Source organism: Nannospalax galili, unplaced genomic scaffold (assembly GCF_000622305.1).
Source record: "Nannospalax galili isolate Female #2095 unplaced genomic scaffold, S.galili_v1.0 scaffold490, whole genome shotgun sequence".
Taxonomy (NCBI): Eukaryota; Metazoa; Chordata; class Mammalia; order Rodentia; family Spalacidae; genus Nannospalax; species Nannospalax galili.
Genome location: NW_008329666.1, coordinates 1,562,152 through 1,585,035, shown reverse-complemented (window position 1 = coordinate 1,585,035; position 22,884 = coordinate 1,562,152). Strand labels below are relative to the sequence as shown.

The window sequence follows — 22,884 nt, the reverse complement described above, 5'->3', positions numbered from 1 at the left end:
CATCCCAGGAAGGAACATAGCACACAGGTGATATCTCTAGACTTTAAAATAGTCTGGGAGGGGTGATAGATAAATAAAAGACAAAAGAGAAGATGTAAGCCAAGATGTATCCAGATGCTATTATCCTTTTACTGGTTTCATTATTAACTATGGGCACTAGAAGAGGATTGAAAGGATAAACTTAACTTTGTCTTCTGCATTCAAACCAAATTCTTTTTTAAAAAAATATTTTATTTATTATTTCTAGTTTATGTGTATGAGTGTATTGCCTGCATGTATGTACATGTACCCATGTCATGCAATGTTTGCAGAGGTCAGAAGAAGGCATTGGATCCCTCAGAATTGGAGTTACAGACAGTTGTTAGCCAACATGTGGGTGCTGAGAATCAAACCCAGGTCTTCTGCAAGTCAGTGCTCTTAACTGCTAAGCCATCTCTCCAGCCCCTCCCTTTTTTTTTTCTTTTGGAGACAGGGTCTCCCTGTACCCCCAGCTGGCCTGGTACTCACTGGCCTCAAACTCACAGATCCTCCAGCTTCTGCGTCCCAAGTGCTAAGATTAAAAGCATGTGCCACCACACCTGGTTCAAATCCTTTTTTAAATTTTATTATTTTTATTTCATTTTGTATGTATGAGTGTATTGTTTTCATGTAAGTGTACCTGGGTCTTGCAGTGCCCACAGAGGTCAGAAGAGGTTGTTGGATTCCCTGAACTGGAGTTAACAATGGTTGTTAGCCACAATGTGGGTGCTGAGAACCAAACCCAGGACCTCTGGAAGAGCAGACAGTGTTCTTAACCCTGAGCCATCTCTCCAGCCCCATCAAACCAAATTCTTTCATACATACATCCTAGGTACTGAACATTGTGTCAGTGGCCATATGTAGATGAAATTTTCATCTTTGTGATAAAGCTCTCTCTATAGAGAGGGTAGGATGACCCAGGTAGACTTCAACCACAGGGTAGACATCTTTGCTCTTGTTGAGACAAGAGTGTGTTGCCCTAGGGCATGTGTGACAGCCTCAGAATACTTCTCACCTCCTTCCATGTGAGCAGCATCCCTAAGGAACCAGGCCAGCTCTGGAAGGAGATAGGATCAAGCTATTCACATGTCTGTTTTCAGGACATTGTTAAATTTTGTCTGCCCATACAAAATGAGAAGGCAATCAAGGCAGTCACACAGAAAACTTGTATCTAAAAATTATTTAAAATTTTGTTTCAAATAAGTATCAATTCATTTTCTATAGAGTGACAACAATATCTTTAAGACAGATACATTAGTGTTTTAGTGAAAGGTTACATGCTTCAAGGAATAATGATAATGACAGATATTACTACAGTGCAAGCATAGTGTAAGATGCTGTCATTTATACGTTATGTCATTTGATCCCCACTGTAGCCCTATGCAATGGTGTCTAAGGTTTGGAGATGCCATGTGCCTGGCCCAGTTTCTCATGACCATTAAGTGACAAGGCCACTTAACCCAAGGCCATGATTCAAAGTATGTGGAAATAACCAGAAATTTTAAATAGCACTAGCCACTCTCTGTTGAAACTCTTCTATAAATAGTTCCCTGGCTATTTCTTGACTTGTTATAATGGAAGCCATTTAGCAATATGATACAGATAAATATTTCCTTTCCAAAACATTGCTCAAATGCATGACTTCCTCCCTCATTCCACCCTGTAGGAGAAATAGGAAAATAGCAGAGTAATAGGAATTTAGCTCCGAGCAATAGGAACCTTCCTATCCTTTCTGTAATCACTGAGGAGAGTCCCTGGTTACTAAGGACACCATAACAGACTCCATTAGATTCAAGTACAACACTTGGGTTGCCTGGCTGGTGAATGCCAAAAAAGCAAAGGAAAATATTAACATTGTTGAAATCATTTGATGTCAATGACTAATAAAAAACACGTTGGCAAGTTGAATTTTTTAACTGCCCAAAGGGCTTGGTTAAAGCTAGGAATTAATAGCATACAGCAGTTCTGTCTGAAGAAGATGGAGAAAAAAATGTTCAAAAAAATTTTTAAGTATTTGACTGATCCAAAGGTCCCAATAGAAACCTTAGGCAACACATCTGGATCTTTTGTTCAATTTTTAATGTAAATTTAATTTCCCTTAACCTTTTTCTTGTAGCTAAATAACAAAGTTAATGTGTTTTGAGTCACATCATCCTTGGATTCTAAAGGAACCACAGACCTTCTTATCCAGTTTCTCACAAATACCAGAATTATCTTTAAAATGTCCCAGATGAGTGTTAACAGTCCTCCAGGCTTCAAGGACTGAAGCATTCATTCTTACCTGTGCTGTGCCCTTCCAGTGAATGGGAAGAAGCCAGAGGTGGAAAGAATTGAGGGTGAGCCAAACTCAGAATTACCTCTTGACCCATGGGCCTGCCTGGAGATAGTCATCTTGTCTGTGCTTGATCACTCCCAGAGTAGAAGGATGCCAGGACCCATCCTATCATTATGGATGCAGCTCATTGTTGGGGAGCGGTTTCTTATGTGCTGCCAAAACCTGCCTCCTCATGTTTTCGACTCATTGTTCTTCATGGTATCTCTAGAACAACACTGTTTGACTCAACTTCCTCTCCTCTTGAATAATCCCTTAGATAACTGAAGTCAACTGTCATGACTGCCCTGGATATTGTCTTCTCCAAACTAAATAGCTTCAATTTCCCTCTTAGGTCACATGGCCAGCAGACAAATGTTATAATAACAAGAAAAGGCTCAACACATAATTACCATAAGAGAAGACCAACATGTATCTGGAAGTTAGATTTTTTTTTTTTTGACCTAAATGTCTTAAATGAAAGTTGAGGAACTGGGGACATATAGCCTAGAGGTAGAATGCATGCTTAGTGTTGTAACAAGGCTCTGAGTTCAAACCCAAACACAGAGAAACAAAACCAAAAAGAGCAAGAGTTGAAATTCTTAACTGATATCAAGAAACACTATGTCTTGTGCCCTTGGCTCCTACATTCTGTCTTCTTGTCAAAATGGAAATGTGACTTTTTCTAACTTAACACTGTGTCAGCTCCTGGTTACAGCCTATCAATTCTCACCAAGATGCCTTTATTTTTCCTTTTTTTTAGTTATTATCAATGCGTACTTTAAGAAACTTAGTTTCTAGAAAAAAATACATGAATGTGATTATAGCATGGTTTGAGAAAGTGAATATGGAAGGTTAAGAATTAAGGAACAGTTCACATACCTGTAATCTTAGCAGTAGACTCTCAAGTTTGGAGCTAACCTGAGATACATAACGAGATCTTGTCTCAAAAGAGAAAAAAAAGCAACCATGATGAAGGTAAACCTTCAATTCTGAACCCATCCCCAATATTTTATTTTTAAAGATTCCAAGATACAGAAATGCTGAAGCCATTTCATAGTGAGCACTGTGTAGAAAACAGGCCATGCAGGGGCTCAGGACTGCTTCTCTGCCCATCATCAACTCATTCTACTTCTCTGAGCATTTCAGTGCAGCTTGCCTCCATCAGTACAGCTACCCCGCAGCATGTCAACATGCATGTCATCATTTACTTCTGTTTTTAGACTTTGGTTCATTCTCCCTTCTGAATTCCTCGTGTTTCTTCATCAACCCTTCATCATCTCCACTTTCTCAAAGTTCATTTCTGTATTATGGGTAGTAAAAGCACATTGTGAAAATCTGATGGACTAGTCTAGAAGCAGGGATAAGAAAAGTCATTGAGAACCTAGTTGCCTCACCAGTGCTGTTCTATAGGCCTGAGAAGGGCAAGGTCCTCAGGAACAAGCTGATTCAAACCAGCTCATGAGAGGGGGACATACAGATTAGCCTGACAATTTAATCATTGACTGTGAGACTGTTCTGACATAGTCTCTGATCAACTCGGTTTCTCCCTTGTCAATCCAAATTATGGTTTTGGTGACTTAGACCCTCGGAGGAAAGGAACAAGGAGGGTTTACTGGCCTACAGGAAGGTCTTCTCAGCCTCGTGTTTCAGCAGCCGGTCAGCTCGGTGTGCAGGGCCTGGCATCTGTGGGGATGCTTCACAGGGAAGTGATAACCATAACATCTCCAGAAGGGGCTGCTGGAAAGTCGGGGCACATGGGCTGTGGATTGCCAAGGGTGAACCCTGCCAAATTCCAGCCCTCTAATTCCCTGAAGAAAAGTTCCTTGACTACATCCCTTAGAATAGCTCATTCTCTGTCAGCCATTTTTATGTCCTTAATTAGATTTTACGATCCTCTTATCATCCTGGATTAGGTCTGAAAGACAATTTGGTTTTGTTCGTAGTTTTCAAGATAGGGTCTCTTATAGCTCAAGCTGGTCTTGAACTCACTATGCAGCTGAGAATGACCTTGAGCTCCTGGTCCTCTCGCCACTACCTCCCAGGTATTGCTGAGATTACAAGGCTGCCACCATGCCTGGCTTAACGATCTCTTTCTGTTGATGTTTTTCCGTGCTGGTGATGGGGCCCGTGCTCTAACGCATGCTTGGCATGTGCCTTCCCCCTGATCGGCACTCCTAGCCCAACAACCTGCCTTCCCAGTGAAAGAGTTGTGCCTCTGTAACCTCAGCTTTGATTAATTGATTTTCCTAGCTTCCTTCTCCAAGACAGCTGACTCCCTGTGGCCTGAGTGCATGCCCTTCGGAAGCCAGAGAAGACTAGATTCTTCCCTAGGAGTGGTTTATTCCTTTCCCTATCTCAAGATTTGTGTTTGACAAGCAATGTTGTTTGTTCATTTTCTGGGCTTCCTAATTACCAGCCACAAAGACTTGGCAAGGTGAGCTCTCCAGTAGAAAGGCAGCCACCCAAAAGCAACACAAGTGTGCAAATGCAGCACTTGTCACAACAGACAGTGGCACCAACTCTGCAAATGAATCCAATTCTGACAAATCAAATCCACTTTGAAATCCATAAAAGGAACTTTCTAGTCATAAAGGCCCAAGGTGAATCCTTCTGTTACGCAACAACTTCCTATTATAGTTCCCTGGAAGGTTTAGACTTAAATCATACTGTTTATACGGCAGGCCTTCGTCTCTTGCACTGCTTAAAAAAACACGCTTACCCTTGACCATGTTTCCTATATAACTGATGCAGTATCAGCAGCTGTCTCTACTCAGCAGCAGCATCAGACATTTTAGAGTATGTTTGAATGCAAATATACTTCTGAATTCAAATGTCAGGGGAGATGGCTCAGAATCAAGACTCTGATTATTTCACACGAATCTATTTACAGGTTGGGGTGGAAACCTGACACTTGGAGGCCTTAGCAATCTTGGCAGTAAATGCCAAGTGGCAAGTAGTTTTTCTAGTTGCCTCTGTTATAAATAAGTAGCCAGTCCACAGGTTTCGGATCCAGATGAAAACCGACACTTGGAGGCCTTAGCAATCTTGGCAGTAAATGCCAAGTGGCAAGTAGAGTTTTTCTAGTTGCCTCTGTTGTAAATAAGTAGCCAGTCCACAGGTTTCGGATCCAGATGAAAACCCTCCAAGAGTGCAAAGAAATCTGATGATAAAGAGAGTGGGCTTTTATTACTGGGGATGCAAGTGCTTTCAAAGAAGCACAGACACTGTCACAGACCTCAAAGGAGACTCAGCTTAGATAAATGGAGTGTTTCCGCTAAGGAGGTCTTCAAAAGCAATGTTTGCCCAGATGTCATTAATTCCTTTTCTCCCTTTGATGCATCTGTCATCTCCAGTGACGGGAAATTCTTATTTTTTTAAGAAACTAAAGCACAAAGAGACAGCGAAAAAGCTACAAACTGACTTGGCAATAGCTAAGCAAGAGGCTGCCATCACTGTCCTGGAACTCAATGAGAAGATAGAGATGCTCTGTGAAGGAAGGACTGCCCCTAGAGGTCAGTATTACCATGTGACAGGTGCACATTGGCCCCTCATTCTGGGTGATGCATATAGATTCCTTGGCAACAAAACAAAAAACAGGTCACTGTGCTTGGCGGCACTCTGACCCTGCTGTGTGCTGGTCTAGCCTGGCCTCCATCACGAGTGAGGAGAAGTAGCACATGAACTGCCAATTCCAGGCTGGATTTGTTTTCAACTTATGGCAGGGAGAGAAGAAATATGCAGTTGTGAAGAGGGTTTCTCTGAACATAGAGCTGGAGTGGATTACATCTGAGAAATGTCATTGAACAAGCTGGGGATGGGGCAGAGAGGGATGGGCAGAGCCTGAGAAGGAGGGCCTGGTACCTCAAGGGATGGGGCTGTTAGAGTAGGGCCAAGAGTTTGTTGGAAATAAATGCCAGTAGGCTAAGATACACATGAGGAAGGAAGAAATTCTGTCTTGTCAGTACACAGAAGAGCAAGGAAGCAACAGGGAGTGCTGCTTGGGAATGAAATCTGGGCAAGTCAGAACGATTTTAGTAGCTACATGGGGGGCAGGTGTGTGTATACACTTTGGAGGACCAGAGTTTGACGGCGGGTGATTTCCTTCATTGCTTTCTCTGTTTTGGAGACTGGGGCTCACTGTCTCAGCTAGACAGGCTGGCCAGAGAGCTGTAGAGAGTCTCCTCTCTTTGTTCCTCCAGTGCTGGGGTTACAGACATGCACTGAGGCACTCAGCTTTTTATGTGGGTGCTGGGGATCCAAACTTGGGGCCTCGTGCTTATACACTTCATAGACTTAGTCATTTCCTCAGCCCCCACATTGGTTTTTAAAGGGTTTGTGGTGGTGTTTGGGACAAGGTCTCATTATGTAGGCTGGGTTTGCTTTGAAGTGTCAATCCTCCTGCATCAGCCTCCTGATGCTGTGATTACAGGTATGGGTCTGCCGCCACTTTACCCTGATTTAGCAAAAATAAAGACTTTTTTGTCAAGTCCATCATGGTCCTAGAATAATATTACCTTCTCAGAGACCTGGTCACCTTGCCTTACTTCTCAGTCCCTTCAAAATACTGTGAAAAGATATCCAGTCTTTAACACACAATGACCCGATGTATCCACAAAACAATTAGCAATTTCTCTCTGTGTGTCCTCTCTCTCTCTCTCTCTCTCTCCACAGCTTCCTTTCAGATCTGCCCACCCCTCTCCCTCTCCCTCTCCCTCTCTCTCTTTCTCTCAATTTTTGGACTTAAAACACTACCTCTCCACTAGTTATCTTGGGTCTTTTTTATAAAATGTTTGTTTGGGATTCTCAATCCAAATAGCAGATGCCCCAGGCTTATTAACACTTCAGGGGAAGGACGATTTATGGTTCATGTAAACAAATCAAGAAACAGCATACTATTAGCCAATGGAGTGGAATCTCAGATCCCCCCCAGGACACTCTTTATCATTCATCTCTGCTGCTCTCTACATTGAGACTTCCTTCTCTTAAGTTAGATGTCCAAGAGAATGGAAACATGATTATCAACAACCAAGCTTTGCACATAGCAACTATGACAAGGAAACAAATATTTTCCCACTAACTCTAGTTAGAAAAAGCCCAAGAAAGGACTGTCTGGCTTGGGTTGAGTACCCATCCCTGGAATGAGCCCATCTGTGTGCCAGGGCTGGGGAATAACAGATGGACAAGCTCTGGTCTCGCGTCTACCACTTGGTGGCGGGGTAGAGGGAAAATATGGGTGGGGAAAGGAAGTTCTGGCTGGCAGCTCCCAGTGAGAGCACAGAGCTGGACTGGGAGAACAGTATTTCTAAAGGAAGAAATAACCCATTACTGGAAAGAAGAAAGACAAACCAACATCCACAGTCTCTCAGCTAGTGGTCAAGTTAAAATATACGCCAGTACTTAATAAGTACCCAACTCAGGAGTATTCATACTTTGAAAGTAGATTTCGTACCAATGAACAGAAGACTTTCATGATCCAAGAATTAAATCTCTTAGGTAGCATGATTTCATACCCGATAAGAGATGAAGTGAATAATTTGGGAGGAAGGAATCTCTTTCTAGCCTCTGTCAAGTGACCAGGGCCACCTGCTACAAAGGCCTGCTTGTTATAACAATTCACACTGTGGGAAGTGAAAAGTGTTGATTCTAAGTAGCATGTCATTAACATGAGATGACTTCTCTGTTAGAGTTACAAACTGATGGTCATAATTCTAACAAATTGGTGGAGTATTTCCAAATAAAACAGAATCTTCTCTTACCCATCTTTCCTTCTTTGGTTAGTTTTCTAAGCAGTCTACAGGCTACCTTTCAGGTTTTCTGATCAGAGACATGTTGCAGACTATTAAAGATATCTTTAAGCATATTTGTACTCAAATTCATTGGACAATGAGATACCAGACTTCTTTCTTCTTACATAAAACAGTAAACTATTTTATTGACTATGTACTGAAATTACTTCCAAGGAAGTCAATGATTTAAGTCCATGGAGAGTTCAGCTGAGAAGAAAAACACCTTTATTCTAAAACTAGCACAGCAGGAAACTCACAGCCCGAGTGTTATTTGTTGATTTTACTTTGCGCAAATACTCACAACCCCAAGCAGATTCCTTCTGTCATTTCCACAGCCCACACCTGAAGTTCTTACAGCATGATTTTCCAGCAGAATTCACTGAAACCCTCGTGTACTCCTTTCAAAGTCTGAGTCTACCTCTTGAAATCACAGTATATAGGAACCTGAGGTTAAAGAAAGGCAGAGTCACTGTTACTTCAGTTGGTTTTGTTTGCTTTTCTTGTTATTGTTGTTGTTTTATCACTGACCAAAACATCTGGCAGAACAACTGAAGGTGGGAGAGATATTTTAGCTCACAGTTTTAGGCATTCTGGCCTAAAGTCTTTGACTTCATTGGTCCTGGGCTTAAGGTGAGGCAGACCATCATGGTGACAGAAACATGTAGAAAGGCTACTCACCTGATGGTGGACAGAAAGCAAAAATGATAAAAGGAAGTGGCCAGGGTACTTTGAGGAGTACCTCAAAGACATGCCCAGTGACTGAATCTTCCAACCAAACTCCTCTTTCCAGGGCCCTCCACCTCCCAATGGTCTATTCAATTTGGACTCCATCAATGGATTAAATCATTAATTCAATTAGCATCCTTATGATCTAATCCTCTCTGGAAATGCCCATAGGTATGCTTAACCAATTTTCACCACAATTGCTTTGCAAAAGACCTTACTGACCAAGTCCTATTGTTGACTGAGTGGAGTTACTTGATAGGCTGAAACTTCCTAACTTTGATCAGATTATGGATTTCAAGCTTGGGTCCTTAAAACGTTTGCTGTCTTTTTTGTTGTTGTTGTTGTTTTTAATTATCTGCTTTTATTATGCACAGGTACCAACTTGCCTGCTGCTCTGGTCTCCTCAATGAAAGTTGTGTCAATGCAAGTCATTTCTTAGTTTTATTTCTATATTCCGGAATAGGCATTTCAGGATTCGATATCTGGATGTAGCCAGACATACTTTTGGAGATAACTTGTAAGAGAGTGAACATTTCAGGAACTTTTCAGTGATGCAAGATTATTTTCAACATTGTGGAAGCTTTCCTATTGCGATACTTTTTTTTTTTTTTTTTTGAGACAGGGTCTCCCAGTAGCCCCAGCTGCCCTAGAACTCACTATGTAGACCAGGCTGGCCTTGAACTCACAGAAATCCGCCTGCCTCTGCCTCCCGAGTGCTGGGATTAAAGGCATGTGCCACCATGCCCAGCTATCCTGTGACTTTTGAGAATCAGGCTATTGCTATCCTATAGTCTTGAGGAAACTAGGAGATATCTCTTTGCCACCACCCCAGAGCTAAGTGAAACATTTTAAATGTTATCCTTTACCATGATGCACATCCCAGGTGTTTAGACCAAACCGTCTCTTCCTTTTTCCCTTTCTCTCTGCAAATTCTCTTCAAGATCAAAGCTCCTGTTACTTCAATTGGTTTTGTTTGCTTGTTTTGTTGTTGTTGTTGCTGTTGTTTTATCACTGAGGCCTCTGCCTCCCACCTGCTGAGATTAAAGGCCTGTGCTACCACGTCTGGTTGTCAAAAAGAAAGAATATTGGCCCTATCTTGATAGAATTAAGAGCATTTACAGAGAGTTCACTTCCATATTTATTGGACTGAGGCCAGTCTTGAGTCTTTGTTTGGCTTTTCAGCAATGTCACCCTGTCCTCGTCTACTTTCCCTCAGTACAGTTTTGGCAAAAGCTGCTATTCCCCAAACCAAGAAACACTGGCTTGAGCAGAAGTCTTCCGCCAGCCTTCTTTCTGTATTCTTTTATTATTTTTTATTTTATGTGTATGAATGTATTGCCCACACATATGTAAGTGCACCTGGGTGGTGCAATGCCCACAGAGGTCAGAAGAGTCAGATCCCCTCGAACTGGAGTTATAGACAGTTGTTAGCCACCACGTAGGTGCTGAGAATCAAACCTGGGTCCTCTAGAAGAGCAGCCAGTGCTCTTAACCACTGAGCCATTTCTCCAACCCCAGCAATCTTCTTTCTAAACACAGATACATACTTCATCAGTCTACCTAGAATTGCATAAGACAGTAATTGGGGGCAACCCTGGGATCTGTTTAAACCACTTTTTCCAAAAGCACTGCTATCACCTGTGTTAGACTATAAGGGACTCACTCTGCTATCCACTCAAAAGTAGAAACCGACAGCCTGCACCCTACTGCGGCCCAGGATGTGATTGACAGAAAATGACAAGAAGTACAGGAAAAAAGGTGATGATTTCTCTCCCAACAGGAACCATTCCCCCACTGTTTACAGAAGACTCTTTTCAAACATCACTGATGAATCCTCACATACAGGAGCTCGTCAAGGTGGGATAGCTTATATTTAGAGCAATTAACAGAAGGGAAGCTGAGAAAACATAGGCGTGATAACTTCAAGCTGAGATTTAAATACAAGTTCTTCAGGAGTTTTAATATTTACCTCCACAAAATGGCTTATATTTGTCTCTTGAATCTCTCTGGGATTTATCTAGATAGACCTTGCTCTGTGCCAATAAATTCTTCCTAAAGCGGAGTCACTGTACCCCAAAGCTAAAACCTTCTCTTTGATATCAGAAGTTCCCAGGAGGTTTGAAAAGGGGGACCCAGGTCCCCACAAAGCTGAAGTATCAATTGCACAAAATCCCAAGAAACAAACATGGTTTCATGGGGCTGAAGACTGTTGCCTGACTCATTATGCATAAACTGAGGGTGATGCTACTTTTCAAAATGATGCTTCGGGCACCTCCAGGCCTTAAAAGAACCTATATAAAAACTAGGTATTTGTCACGGTTTTATAAGCTACAAGTGATAGAAACAAAAACAGTTTGAGCAGGAAGTAATTTCTTAGCAGCAGAGGCTGGGGACTGCTCAGTTGGTTCCTTTGTGGGCATTGGCCTGGTCTAGCTTGCTGCAGGCATGAGGTAGAAATAGGTCCTCAGGCTACCCTGGCTCACAGTCTGTACTGACCATCTGCTGTTTCCACCTGGGAAGAACCAGCATCCTCCTGTGTGACAGAAGCACGACCTTCCTTCTGGGAAGGACCCCTCTCTAGTCTCTGCAGTGGGGTGGGACTGTCATAGAAGGCTAGCGAGCAGGTCTGCCAATCATACTTGCTCTTTTCTAGGAACTTGAATCCTGAGCTTAGCTGATATGAGAGGTCAGAAAAATACTAGAGCTGATTTATCCTCAAAGTTGGCCTCAGGCGGCTAGAGGAAACAGTTTTTGATACCCGCGTCTCCATGGCTGCCTTTACGCTGTTTTCCTTTAATCAAGGCTTTCTTCAGTGCTGAGCAATTATGTATCTTCACCAAAGGTTTTTTTTTTTTTTTTTTTTTTTTTTTTGCTAAAGGTTGGCTTACAGTAATTGCAAGCAAGAGCTTTCATTTATACACAACTCCAGGGAGCCCAGCTTCATCTCGGAGAAAGAATTACACCCCACCTGTAGCACACTGGCGCTCCTTCTGAGCAACTGTTATGGCCAGGGCAACAGGATGTTATCTTGGTCCACACCTGAATGTTATCAGATAAAAGAAGATGGGAAAGCTTTCTAGACTGAGAAGAAAAACACCTGTCATTGTCCCCTATAATCTGCTTTGGTTAAAGCTCATAAAAAACAGAGAAGAGAGCCATTCACTGCTTTCTCCTATCAGGAAAGTACAGCATGTCTTTCTTCTTTTTCTCCCTATCCGTTTCATTTCTTATTTAGACTCTTCCCTTATGAACATTCTGGAAATCTCTTTACTTTCTAATGAACAAAAGGTAAAGAGATGCATTCTGAAACTTTTGCTTGGGGGCCAGTATTTTCCAGCTATTCCAGCTGTGAGTATTTAAGGGTAGCAAGCCCCTCCTTCCTTTGTTTGTAGGGCTCATTTTGGAATTATACTGTTTTCAGGAAATGGTGCAGCTCTCCTCCCTCTGTCCCTTAAGAATGTTTTTTCTTTTTCTTTTTTTTAAGTCTCTTGGGTTCTATATCCAGAGAGGTTGGGTGAAAGGGCAAGCACTAGCTAAATGTCAGACAAGGCACGTGGGAATGGGATCCTGACTGGTTTCAAAGGTTTCCTGCTTGACTGTGGTCACTGCTCAGATCACCAGAAGAGAGTGTGCTGTTGGGAACGCCGTTGAATGTCACAGATGAAGCCGAAGAGGAAGAAATTTCCTTCCAGGAAATTTGCAGAGCAGTCTTGGACACTCCTTTGTTAAACATCAGCAGATGGATGTTCAGGGACACTTTGGGGCTGCAAACAATTGTCAGTCCCCTATCAACACTGGTGCAGCTGTCCCTCCTATAAATCTTGTTTGTTGTTGACCAAGCAGAGAACGTGAGTGATTTCCTCGCCTGTGGCTCCGCAGGAATGTCTCCATATTTAATTTAGTGACTTGATGTTTCCTGATAGGAGGCTGAAGCTAGAGATTAATCACATTGGTTATATGAATAAATTTGGAGGAAAGAGTAGGTACCTTGGGGGGATATAGGCTCATGGAATTAGATTAACCAAGAATGAACAGAACCAGATTCTGCACATGGGAGACCTCTTGATTTACTTCTGACCAGTGGGGAGGTGTTGGACATCTGCCCATCTATTTATTAAAGTGGGGGACCTTTTTATTTACTTCTGACAAGTAGGATCATATTCGATGGATGCTCTTATCTATTTATTAAATGTATAGCCCTATGTGCATTTTACTGGTCTGAAGAGTGTTTGTTTTTCAAGATATATTGCTGTGGAACACATTATACCTCCAACTTTCTCAATTGAATGCAGCTGCAATCTAATATCTGCCAAAGAACACATAATCAAGAAGAAATGAAGAAGTTATATAAGACTGTAATATAGATCAGTAATAGAGCACGGTTAGCATGTGGGAAGCCCTAGGTGGCACACCCAAGACAGCAATAATTTAAGGAGAGAAAGGAAGGGAGGGGGGAGGGGAAAAGGGTGAGAAGGAAGGAAGGGAGGGAAAGAGAGAAAGAGAGGGTAGAAAAGGCAAGGGGGGAGGTCTAGAGTGATGTTTCAGTGGTTAACAGCAGCCCTGGCTACTCTCGATTCCCAGCACCCACATGACAGCTGACAATCATCTGAAGCTTCAGTTCCAGGGGATCCAACTCCTCCTGACCTCTGAGGGCACTGCCTGACAGGAGTGCACTTACATACATGCAGGCGATGTACTCATATACATAAAATAAAATTAATAAATAAGTTTTTAAAGAAGATGTCAAGTGAAGTGGCGCACGCCTTTAATCCCAGCGCTCGGGAGGCAGAAGCAGGTGGATCTCTGTGAGTTCGAGGCCAGCCTGGTCTACATAGTGAGTTCCAGGCTAGCTGGGGCTACAGGGAGACCCTGTCTCAAAAAGACAAAGAGAGAGAGAGAGAGAGAGAGAGAGAGAGAGAGAGAGAGAGAGACAAAACAAACAAAAAGGAGAGAATAGAGAGAGAGAGAGAGAGAGAGAGAGAGAAAGCAAAAAGAAAGGAGAGAAAGAGAGAAAAGGAAGGGAGTAAGGGAGTATAGAAAGAAAATAAGAAAGAGGAGATGAAGAGAAAAGACAAGGGAAGAGGGGAACGTAAATGGCTTAGGGTAAAGTTGGAGCCCAGAAGTGCGTTAGGGTAAATGGGACCTACAAGACAAAACTGTTCACACTGCTCAGCAAGTGCTTTCCTTCCAGATCATTCCACATTAGTTGCTGTGCATCATACTAGTTTTTTGACCAGCCTGAAAGTCCTGTCACATTGACGTCATCTCCACTGAAGCACAGCATTGGAGAGGCTACTCCACAAAGATGGCCAGATGTATTTTGGGGGCCACAATTTCCACATCCACTCCCAGTGAACCAGGAAGAAGCCTTGTGTATAGTCTAGAGAATTTTAAATGGAGCTCAGCAGTTAAAAGAGGGAGGACCCTCAGTCACCAATCTGGACTATTATAAACCGGTAACTCAAAAAGTAAATTTCTGAGGCAAAGGAAAAGTGGCAAAAGATGGCAGAAAGATGTATATATGTGCCTCATGGATAGAACAGGAAGAGTTCCTGAGTTCTCAGAGGTAGAACAAGTGCTTTAAATGTGCAATACATTTTACTGTTTCTTTGAGAATTTCATACACACATACATACACTGTATTTTGATCAATATTCACCCCCACTCTTCTCAGATCCTTCCCCAATCCCCACACCACCCTTCAACTTCATGTCCTCCTTTGAAAAATAATCCACCAAGTCAAATTTGTGCTACCCATACACTTGTGTGTGTGTGTGTGGGGGGGGTTATCCACTAGAGTATGGTCCAGGCTAAGACTGGCTGGCTAAGACTGTTGATGGCTTTTCTCCTCAAGCAGTCCACACAGCACCTCTGTGAAAGTTAGCTGGCATAGAAGGTTCTTCTGAGTTGGTAGCAACTTGATTTCTCCATGCCTTGAGACCCATGGGTCTTCAACAATAGGTTCTTACCATCAAGCTCTGATATGACATTAGCCTATATGGTTTTGGGGGTTCTCTAGGACGCTCCTGACCAATAACACAGGGGAAGTACACCACAACTGGTACTGGGCTTTTTATTTGGCAACCTGGGGGGAGCATTAGCTTCTGTGTAGAGTAACTCCAGTTAAGTGCACTCACGTGTGTGTGTGTGTGTGTGTGTGTGTGTGTGTGTTTAGGAAACATAAAATAGGTTTCCATATTGCTTTTTCAAACCTTCTTAGTGTTAGTTATCCTTCCCCTCACTCCCTCCTCTGCCCTGCACACCCATTCTCCCTCTCCACTTCAATACCCCCATTATACCTCTTTCCCCCTTCATATCACCATAGAACAAGTACTTTCTAAAATAAGTCAATAAGCTAAAGCTTATTAATTTAGTTCTGTGGAATCATTATACTACCTTATTTCTTAGAATTTTCCTAAATATTTTAGAGAACAGGATGGCCAATTTTTTGTCACATTTAAATATCACATTCTGACCTCAAGTAAAAGTATCACCCTTGAAGCCAATGTAACCATCCCTTTGATTATCTTTCTCCCAGAGAAGCAGAGAAACAAGTTTTGGTGACTCTTTAAATAGTTCTTCTTAATGCTGAATGAATATCATGACCTCAGGTCTTATTCCAGGTTGTTGAGTAAGTTGTTGTTGGCTTGTTTTTTTTGTAATCAAAAGGCAGCTAATTTTCATACCTTATAAGAAGGTATGCCACAAGCAGACACTGTTCATCATTTTAAGTTAAACCATTAATTAGTTCATACATAAATTCATTTGCTATCTTTAAAAGATGGTTACCTGTAGCTTTAAAAGGAAAACTTTTAAAATATATGTTTTCCAGTCAAGCATAATAAATCTCATGCACTCATAGCCCTACCTAAGAACCCAGGAGTTTGAGACCAGTCTGACAATACAAAGAAACCATCTCAAAAAAAGTAAATTTTATTTTATTTCATTTTATTTTGGTGTTCTTGAGATAGAGTTTCACTGTGTAACCCAGTCCTCTTACCTCAGCCTTTTGAATACTGGGATTATAGGTGTGTTGCCACTATGTCTAGCTGAAATAAACTTTTAAGAATACGTTTTTAGTATAAGATTGTCAAAGAAGATGTTATACATGTGTGGGGGTGTGTGGGTGAATATATAATGTGTTGTATATGTCAGTAATATGCATGGACTGCTAGAATCTCCAAGGAATAAATAGGATAGTTGAAGGTTGAAGTACAGCTGTGGTAAAAGACGGATGAGAATGCATATTAGTTTCAGAAGTAAAGTGAAATAGGAGATTTGCAGAGCAGAAAAGATAAGAGTTCAGGCTCCATTCTGCCATTCTGGTGGAGCTAGCCCTGATTAAGGAGTACTCGCCTCCAAGTGAGAAAGAGTCCAACTATAGAGGCCTAGAACAGTGACGTAAGACAATGAGAGAGCCTCGGAAAATCTGCACTGTCCATGCAGTAACAGGGGAGAGAAAGAGAGACACAGACACAGAGAGGCAGAGGCAGTGACAGGAACAAGACTAGAAGCCACACATGGCAACTGCACCTTCAGAGGGGGGACAGCAACAAGGACCCTCTTGACAGTACTCCAAGGTGGCAGGCAGGCATTTTTTACAAGCAGCTGAATCAGCTACTTGGTGACCTTAGTCAAGAGCCCCTTTCTGAATCACACATTCTGAGAAGAAAGAACACAGCTGACGGAACTAAAGCTCACCTTCAGAGCACCTCTAGATAGAGGGGGAATCTTTACATCAGAATCACAGTGTTCAGTGAGGTAGGAATCAGGCCGAGCCACGGTCAGGAGTGAACCACACAGACACAGGCTATACACGCATGCCATGACCTTGGGAAGGACCACCCAGAGGCAAGACCTAACTTCTAACTCAAAACCATGGAAACACCCAGCAGTGAACCAACTCAGCAACAGCACCCAGGGCACCTTCCCACACACCCACCTCTTTACTTTGATGCATCCTTATTTATTACCTACTATCAGTTCAGTAGCCAGTTTTGTCCTGTTCTGCTCTAGTTCTTTTATTTGTTTAGGTTTTTTTTTTTCCTTTTTAATAGATTTTTCAAGGAACACGGACTGGTCTGGAGTTGGGGGTCTCCCTGCATCAGCCTTTTGACTGTGGGGATGGTTTTAAGTTGTTTGACTGAATGCCTTTACCTCTTTTTCTGTTCCTTCTACCTGGAGCCGAAGCTGCCTTGGGTATTCCTCCTGGTCTTTATTATGCTGCCCTTTTGTTTGCTTCTCTCTCTGCTCTGCGATTACTCTGCTTCTAATTGCCAGACTTGCTCTGCTTTCTTCACACTCATCCAGGAACAGATATGTTAGTACACACAGTGCTGTCAATGCTCATTCACTTCCCAACAGTACTGGAATACAAGGGCGATTATTTTTAACTGATTTACTGAAATTCCATAGAGGACTGTATTAGTCTCTTCAGCAGGCAGTATTTTACTCTTAGAGTGTATATCGGACAGAGTCTGGTGCTCTGAGCATGTGGTCTGAGTGTCTAATTACTGGGCTACACCCCCAGTCCAGTGGCGAGATATAGTACTTCGACCTTACTACAATTTAGTCCCACTTGAGCATTGTAAATATTGTAAATACTCTCACTAAAAGAATAAAAGTGATTGATTCTTTAATACAGTCAATGAACAAGTTCCAACACAGAAATACAGACTACATGAAAAAAACAAGGCAACATGACTATTTTTTTAAATTACTAATTGCACAGAAATGAATTAGATGATATCCCAAACAAAGAATTCAAAAAAATAACTATAAGAGTATTCACCAAAATCAATGAAGACATGAGTAAACATTTGAATGAATTCAAAAATAGCACAGACAGCAAAATGAAATCAGGAAAATACACAGGCTTCAATGAAGAGAGAGGTAGAAACACTGAAAAAAATCTAATTTAAATATTGAAAATGAAAAATTCAATATCTTAAAAATAACTCAATGGAAAACCTCACAAAACTAGAATGTATTAAGTGGAAACCAGAATATCAGGGCTTGAAGGAAAGGTAGATAAATAAGGACATTCAGAATATGACAAAGATAAATTCACAAGAAAATACAAACTGAACATATGAGATATATGAGACATCATTAAAAGTTCAAATCTGTGAATCCTGAGCATTGAAGAATTTCATGAATATTCAGTAAAATCATTGCAGAAAATTTCCAAAATCTAAAATAAAAGATGGCCATCCAGATGCAATAGTCATTTAGAACACCAAACAGACCAGACCAAGAAAGAAACTCCTCATGTCTTATTATAGGTAAAGCATTAAATATACAGAACAAAGAAAATATATTGAAACTTCCAAGAGAAAAACACCAAGGCAAACTCACCAGGATAGCAGCAGATTTCTTCTCAATAGAAACTCTAAAAGCCAGGTGAGGGTGGAATATAATGGTGTATTTCAAGCTTGAAAGACAATAACTGACAACCAGGATTACCATATACCACAAAAGTATACTTCATCTTGAAGAAGAAAGAAAAACTTTCCATGATAGCCACAAATTAGATGAGTTCATGAACATTAGGCCAGTGCTCTAATACATACCTGAAGGACTCCTACACAGAGAACTGAAAAATAAATGCATCCATGAAACCACAGCAAAAAATAAACCATAATAAGCAAAACATTACAAAAAGAATAAAATAATAGGAACTAACACATAATTTTCAATAACAACTCTGAATGTCAATAGCCTCAATTCCCCAATCAAATGATACATACCAGCAGAATGTATTAATAAGGGGACCTACCTATTTGCTGATTCCAAGAAACACACCTCACTGTCAAAGACAAACACAGCCTTAGCATGAAAATAGAGAACTAGCTATGCCACAATAATGTAAATAGAAAGGAAACAGGACCAGCAGTTCTACTAACAGACAAAACAGATTTCAAACTTGAATTAGTCAGATTAGTTAAAGGTTATTATGTGCTAATTAAGAGAACAATCCATCAAGAAGATATTACAATTCTAGTCATGCATCAACAAAATACTGATACACCCAGTTTTTTAAACAAACACTACTGGACATAAAGACACAGATTGATTTCAATACAACAATAGTGAGTGATTTTAATATCTCACTTTCAGCAGTTAGACGGGTCATCCAGACAAAAAAAGAACAACAAAGAAACATCAGAGTTAAATGAAATTAGAGATCAAGTAAACTTAATAAACATCTACAGACTATTCCACCCAAACACTTCAGAATACACACTGCCCTCAGCAATCAAAGGAATTTACTCTAAAATAAGCCATATTTTAGGGCACAAAATAAATCCTAATAAATATAGAAAAATGGAACTGCCTTCTTGTATTCTGTCCAATGGCAGCAGAATAGAACTAGAAACCGACAGCAAGAGAACCATAGAATATACAAACACTCATGCGCATTGCACAACACAGTACTGAAGGATGAATGTCATCAAAGAAATAAGGAGGAAAATTTAAAAATTTCTAGAATCAAGTGAAACCAAAACCACAGTGTGTCAGAACCTGTGACTACAATAGACACAGTTTTAAGAAGGAAATTTAGCTACAAATGCCTACATTAAAAAAAAAAAAATCAGAGACAGGACTAGAGAGATGGCTCAGAGGTTAAGAGCACAGAATATTCTTCCAAAGGACCTGAGTTCAATTCCCAGCACCCATGTTGGGTGACTCATAACAGCCTGTAACTCCAGCACTGCACTCACATGCACAAAGCCCCACCTAGACACACACACACACACACACACACACAAAATTAAAAATAATAATAAAAAGATCAGTGACAGCTCAGATAATTAGCTTAATGATACACCTCTAAATCTTAGAATCACAAGAACAAGCCAAAGCAAACTCAGGAAATAGACACAAGTAATAAATATCAGGGCAGAAATTTATGAAATGGAAAGAATAAATGGAACAAAGTTGATTCTTTAAAAGGAGAAACAAGAATAACAAACCCTTAATCAAACCAATCAAAAGAAAGAGAAGGAAAACCCAAACTAATAAAATTAGAGGTAGAAAAGAAGATATTATAACAGAGAACAATGAAATTCAGAGAATTATTGTGGCATACTTTGAAAATTTATGATCTTAATAAATTCTAAAATCTAGAAGAAATTTTTAAGCTTCTACATACATATGACCTGTCAAAATTAAACAAACTATATAAACCAAAAATATAAACAACTTAAATAAATCTGTAACAAGTAACAAGATTGAAACAATAATAAAATCTCCCATTTTTTAAAAGAATAGACCCAGATAACAATGCAGCTGAATTCACCATAAATTTAAAGGACTAATGCAAATCCTTACAAACTCATTTAAGTAGCCAGTATTACACTAATACTAATCCAGACAAATAGCACAACAGAAGGGAAAATTATAGTCAATGTTCCTGATGAACATCTATGTAATAATTCTCAATGAAATATTTGAAAACTAAATTTAATAATATATCAAAGAGATCATTCACCATGACCAACTGCCCTTCATTCCAGGGATGCAAGAATGGCTTAACATACATAAATCAAAAAACATAATGTATCACATGAATAATCTTCAAAACAGAAATCACATAATCAGTTCAATAAATGCAGAAAGGGTTTTTTGATAAAGTCAATAATCTTTTCATGATAAAAGCCCTGAAGAAACTGGGACTAGAAGAAATACACCTTAACCTAATACAGGCGATATATGACCCACCTGTAGCCAACATTATACTAAATGTGGGAAAACTTAAAGCATTCCCACTAAAGCCAGAAATGAGTAAGGGTTTCTGCTTTCCACTCTTATTCAGTATGGTCCTTGGAATTTTAGGTAGAACAATAAGACAAGAGAAAGAAATAAAAAGGATATGTATGATACTTGTAGAAGAAGTCAAATTATCCCTGTTTGCATACGATTATACATAGAGAATCTAAAGACTCACCGGAACTCTTATAATTGATAAACACTTCCAGCAAAGTATCAGGACTGCAAAATCAAATAGAAAAAATAATCACTTTTCTATATAATATGAACATGCTGAGAAGTCAGTAAAATAATCCAATCATAATGACTTCAGAAATATAATAAAATACCTATGAATAAGTGTAGCCTAGGGAATGAAAGACCTATAATCAAGATTTAAAACACTGAAGAAACTGAAAGCACTAGAAAATGGAAAGACTTCCTGTTCTTGAGAACTGGCAGAAACTGGCTGTATTCCCAGTAGTGATCTACAGATTCAGTCAAGATTTAACTTGATTTAACCAAACAAGTTAAACTACAGAACCATAGTAACAAAAACAGCATGGTACTAGCACAAAAGCAGGTAAATGAAATAGAAGAGAGAAACCAGAAATATACCCACTGAAGTACACCGCCTGATTTCTAACAATGATGCCAGAAGCATACATTGGAGCAAAGACAACCTTGTCCATCAGATGCTGCTGGGAAGACCGCGTATTCATATGTAGAATGAAGTTGAATTCCCTGTCAGGAAAAAAAAAAAAAAAATTCAGGACAAATGAAAGACCTTAATATAACACCTGAAACCAAAACTTTCAGAGGAAAACATGATAAAGTACTTCAAGTTGCTCAGGAAATAATACCTAAAATTGACAAATGGGATGGCATGAAATGAAAAGACTTCTGCACAACAAAGGAAAACAAGTGACATACAGACTACAGAATGGAACAAAATCTTTGCTGGCTATATATCAGGTACTTGGTTAGTATCTAGAATATGCAAAGAATTCAAATAGCTAAACACCAAAAAGTCAAACAACCCAGTCAATAAAGGAGCTAACAAAATAAACAGACAGTTCTCAACAGAGGAAGTACAAATGACCAGCAAATATATGAAAAAATGTCCAATATTCTTAGCCATCAGGAAAATGCAAATTAAAACCACACTGAGGTTTTTGTCTCATTCAGTAAGAACAGATATAAAAGAACAAACCACGCACCTTTAATCCCAGACCTCGGGAGGCAGAGGCAGGGGGGATCTCTATGAATTCAAGGCCAGCCTGGTCTACACAGCAAGTTCCAGGCCAGCTGGGCTTACAGGAAGACCCTGAAGAAAGAAAGAAGAAAGAAAGGAAGAAAGAAAGAAAGAGAGAGAGAGAGAGAGAGAGAGGGAGGGAGGGAGGGAGGGAGGAAGGAAGGAAGGAAGGAAGGAAGGAAGGAAGGAAGGAGGGAAGGAAAGAGAGAGAGAAAGGAAGAAAGAAAGAAAAAGAAAACAACTGCTAACAAGGATGTGGGGGGAAAGGGCAACACATATACACTGTTGGTGAAATGCAAATTGGTCCAGAGGAAATGGAAATTAGCTAGAGGTTTTTCAAAACACTGAGAATAGATCTGCCACACAAACCAGCTATCACACTTCTGGGACTCTTAGCCAGCATACCAATAGAGATGCTTACACATCCATGTTTATTATAGCACTAGTCACAATAGTTAAGTTATGGAATCAACCTAGTTGTCCCTCAACAGAAGAGTGGATAAAAAATAATGTAATACTCAGCGGAGTTTTATGTGGTCATAAACAAGAATGAAATCATGCCATGCACTAGAAAGTGCGTAGAACTAGAGATGATTATACTAAAAAAAAAAAAAGCCAGACACGGGGAAAAGCTCACATTTTCTCTTCTTTGTGGGCCTTAGAATTCTTTGCAGATGCATGAAGAAGGGGAAATGAAGTCAGGAAAGAGTAGGAGAAAGTGAATATGGTCAAAATGCATGGGCTATTTGAAAGAAACTGTCTTTGTATATAATGCAGCAAATAATCCAAGAAACGCCAACAAATAATCTACATTTAGGTTGAGAGGCAGGGCAAACCAACATTTTGATTTTAGGATTTGTTTTTCATTCATAAGACTTCTAACTTGTTTCCATAAATCAATCTTAAGGATACCTGTGTCTGAAAATGTGTTTCACAAAAAAGTATCGGATTTTAGAATGTGATATAACTCAGGGATAGGGTGTGTGCTTATCATGCACTAGGCCTTGGTCTCAATACACAGCATAAATAATAGC

The 22,884-nt window shown here is 40.3% G+C and overlaps 1 protein-coding gene across 1 annotated transcript in view; it reads left to right on the top strand.

Moving 5' to 3' along the window:
• The window catches only part of Ccdc192 (coiled-coil domain containing 192), a 236,727-nt gene that overhangs the window by 139,914 nt on the left and 73,929 nt on the right, over window positions 1-22,884 (top strand). Inside the window, exon 4 of the mRNA XM_017800091.1 lies at window positions 5,712-5,844. Within this exon, the coding sequence (XP_017655580.1) occupies window positions 5,712-5,844 (133 nt within the window). The remainder of the gene's footprint in view (window positions 1-5,711; window positions 5,845-22,884) is intronic.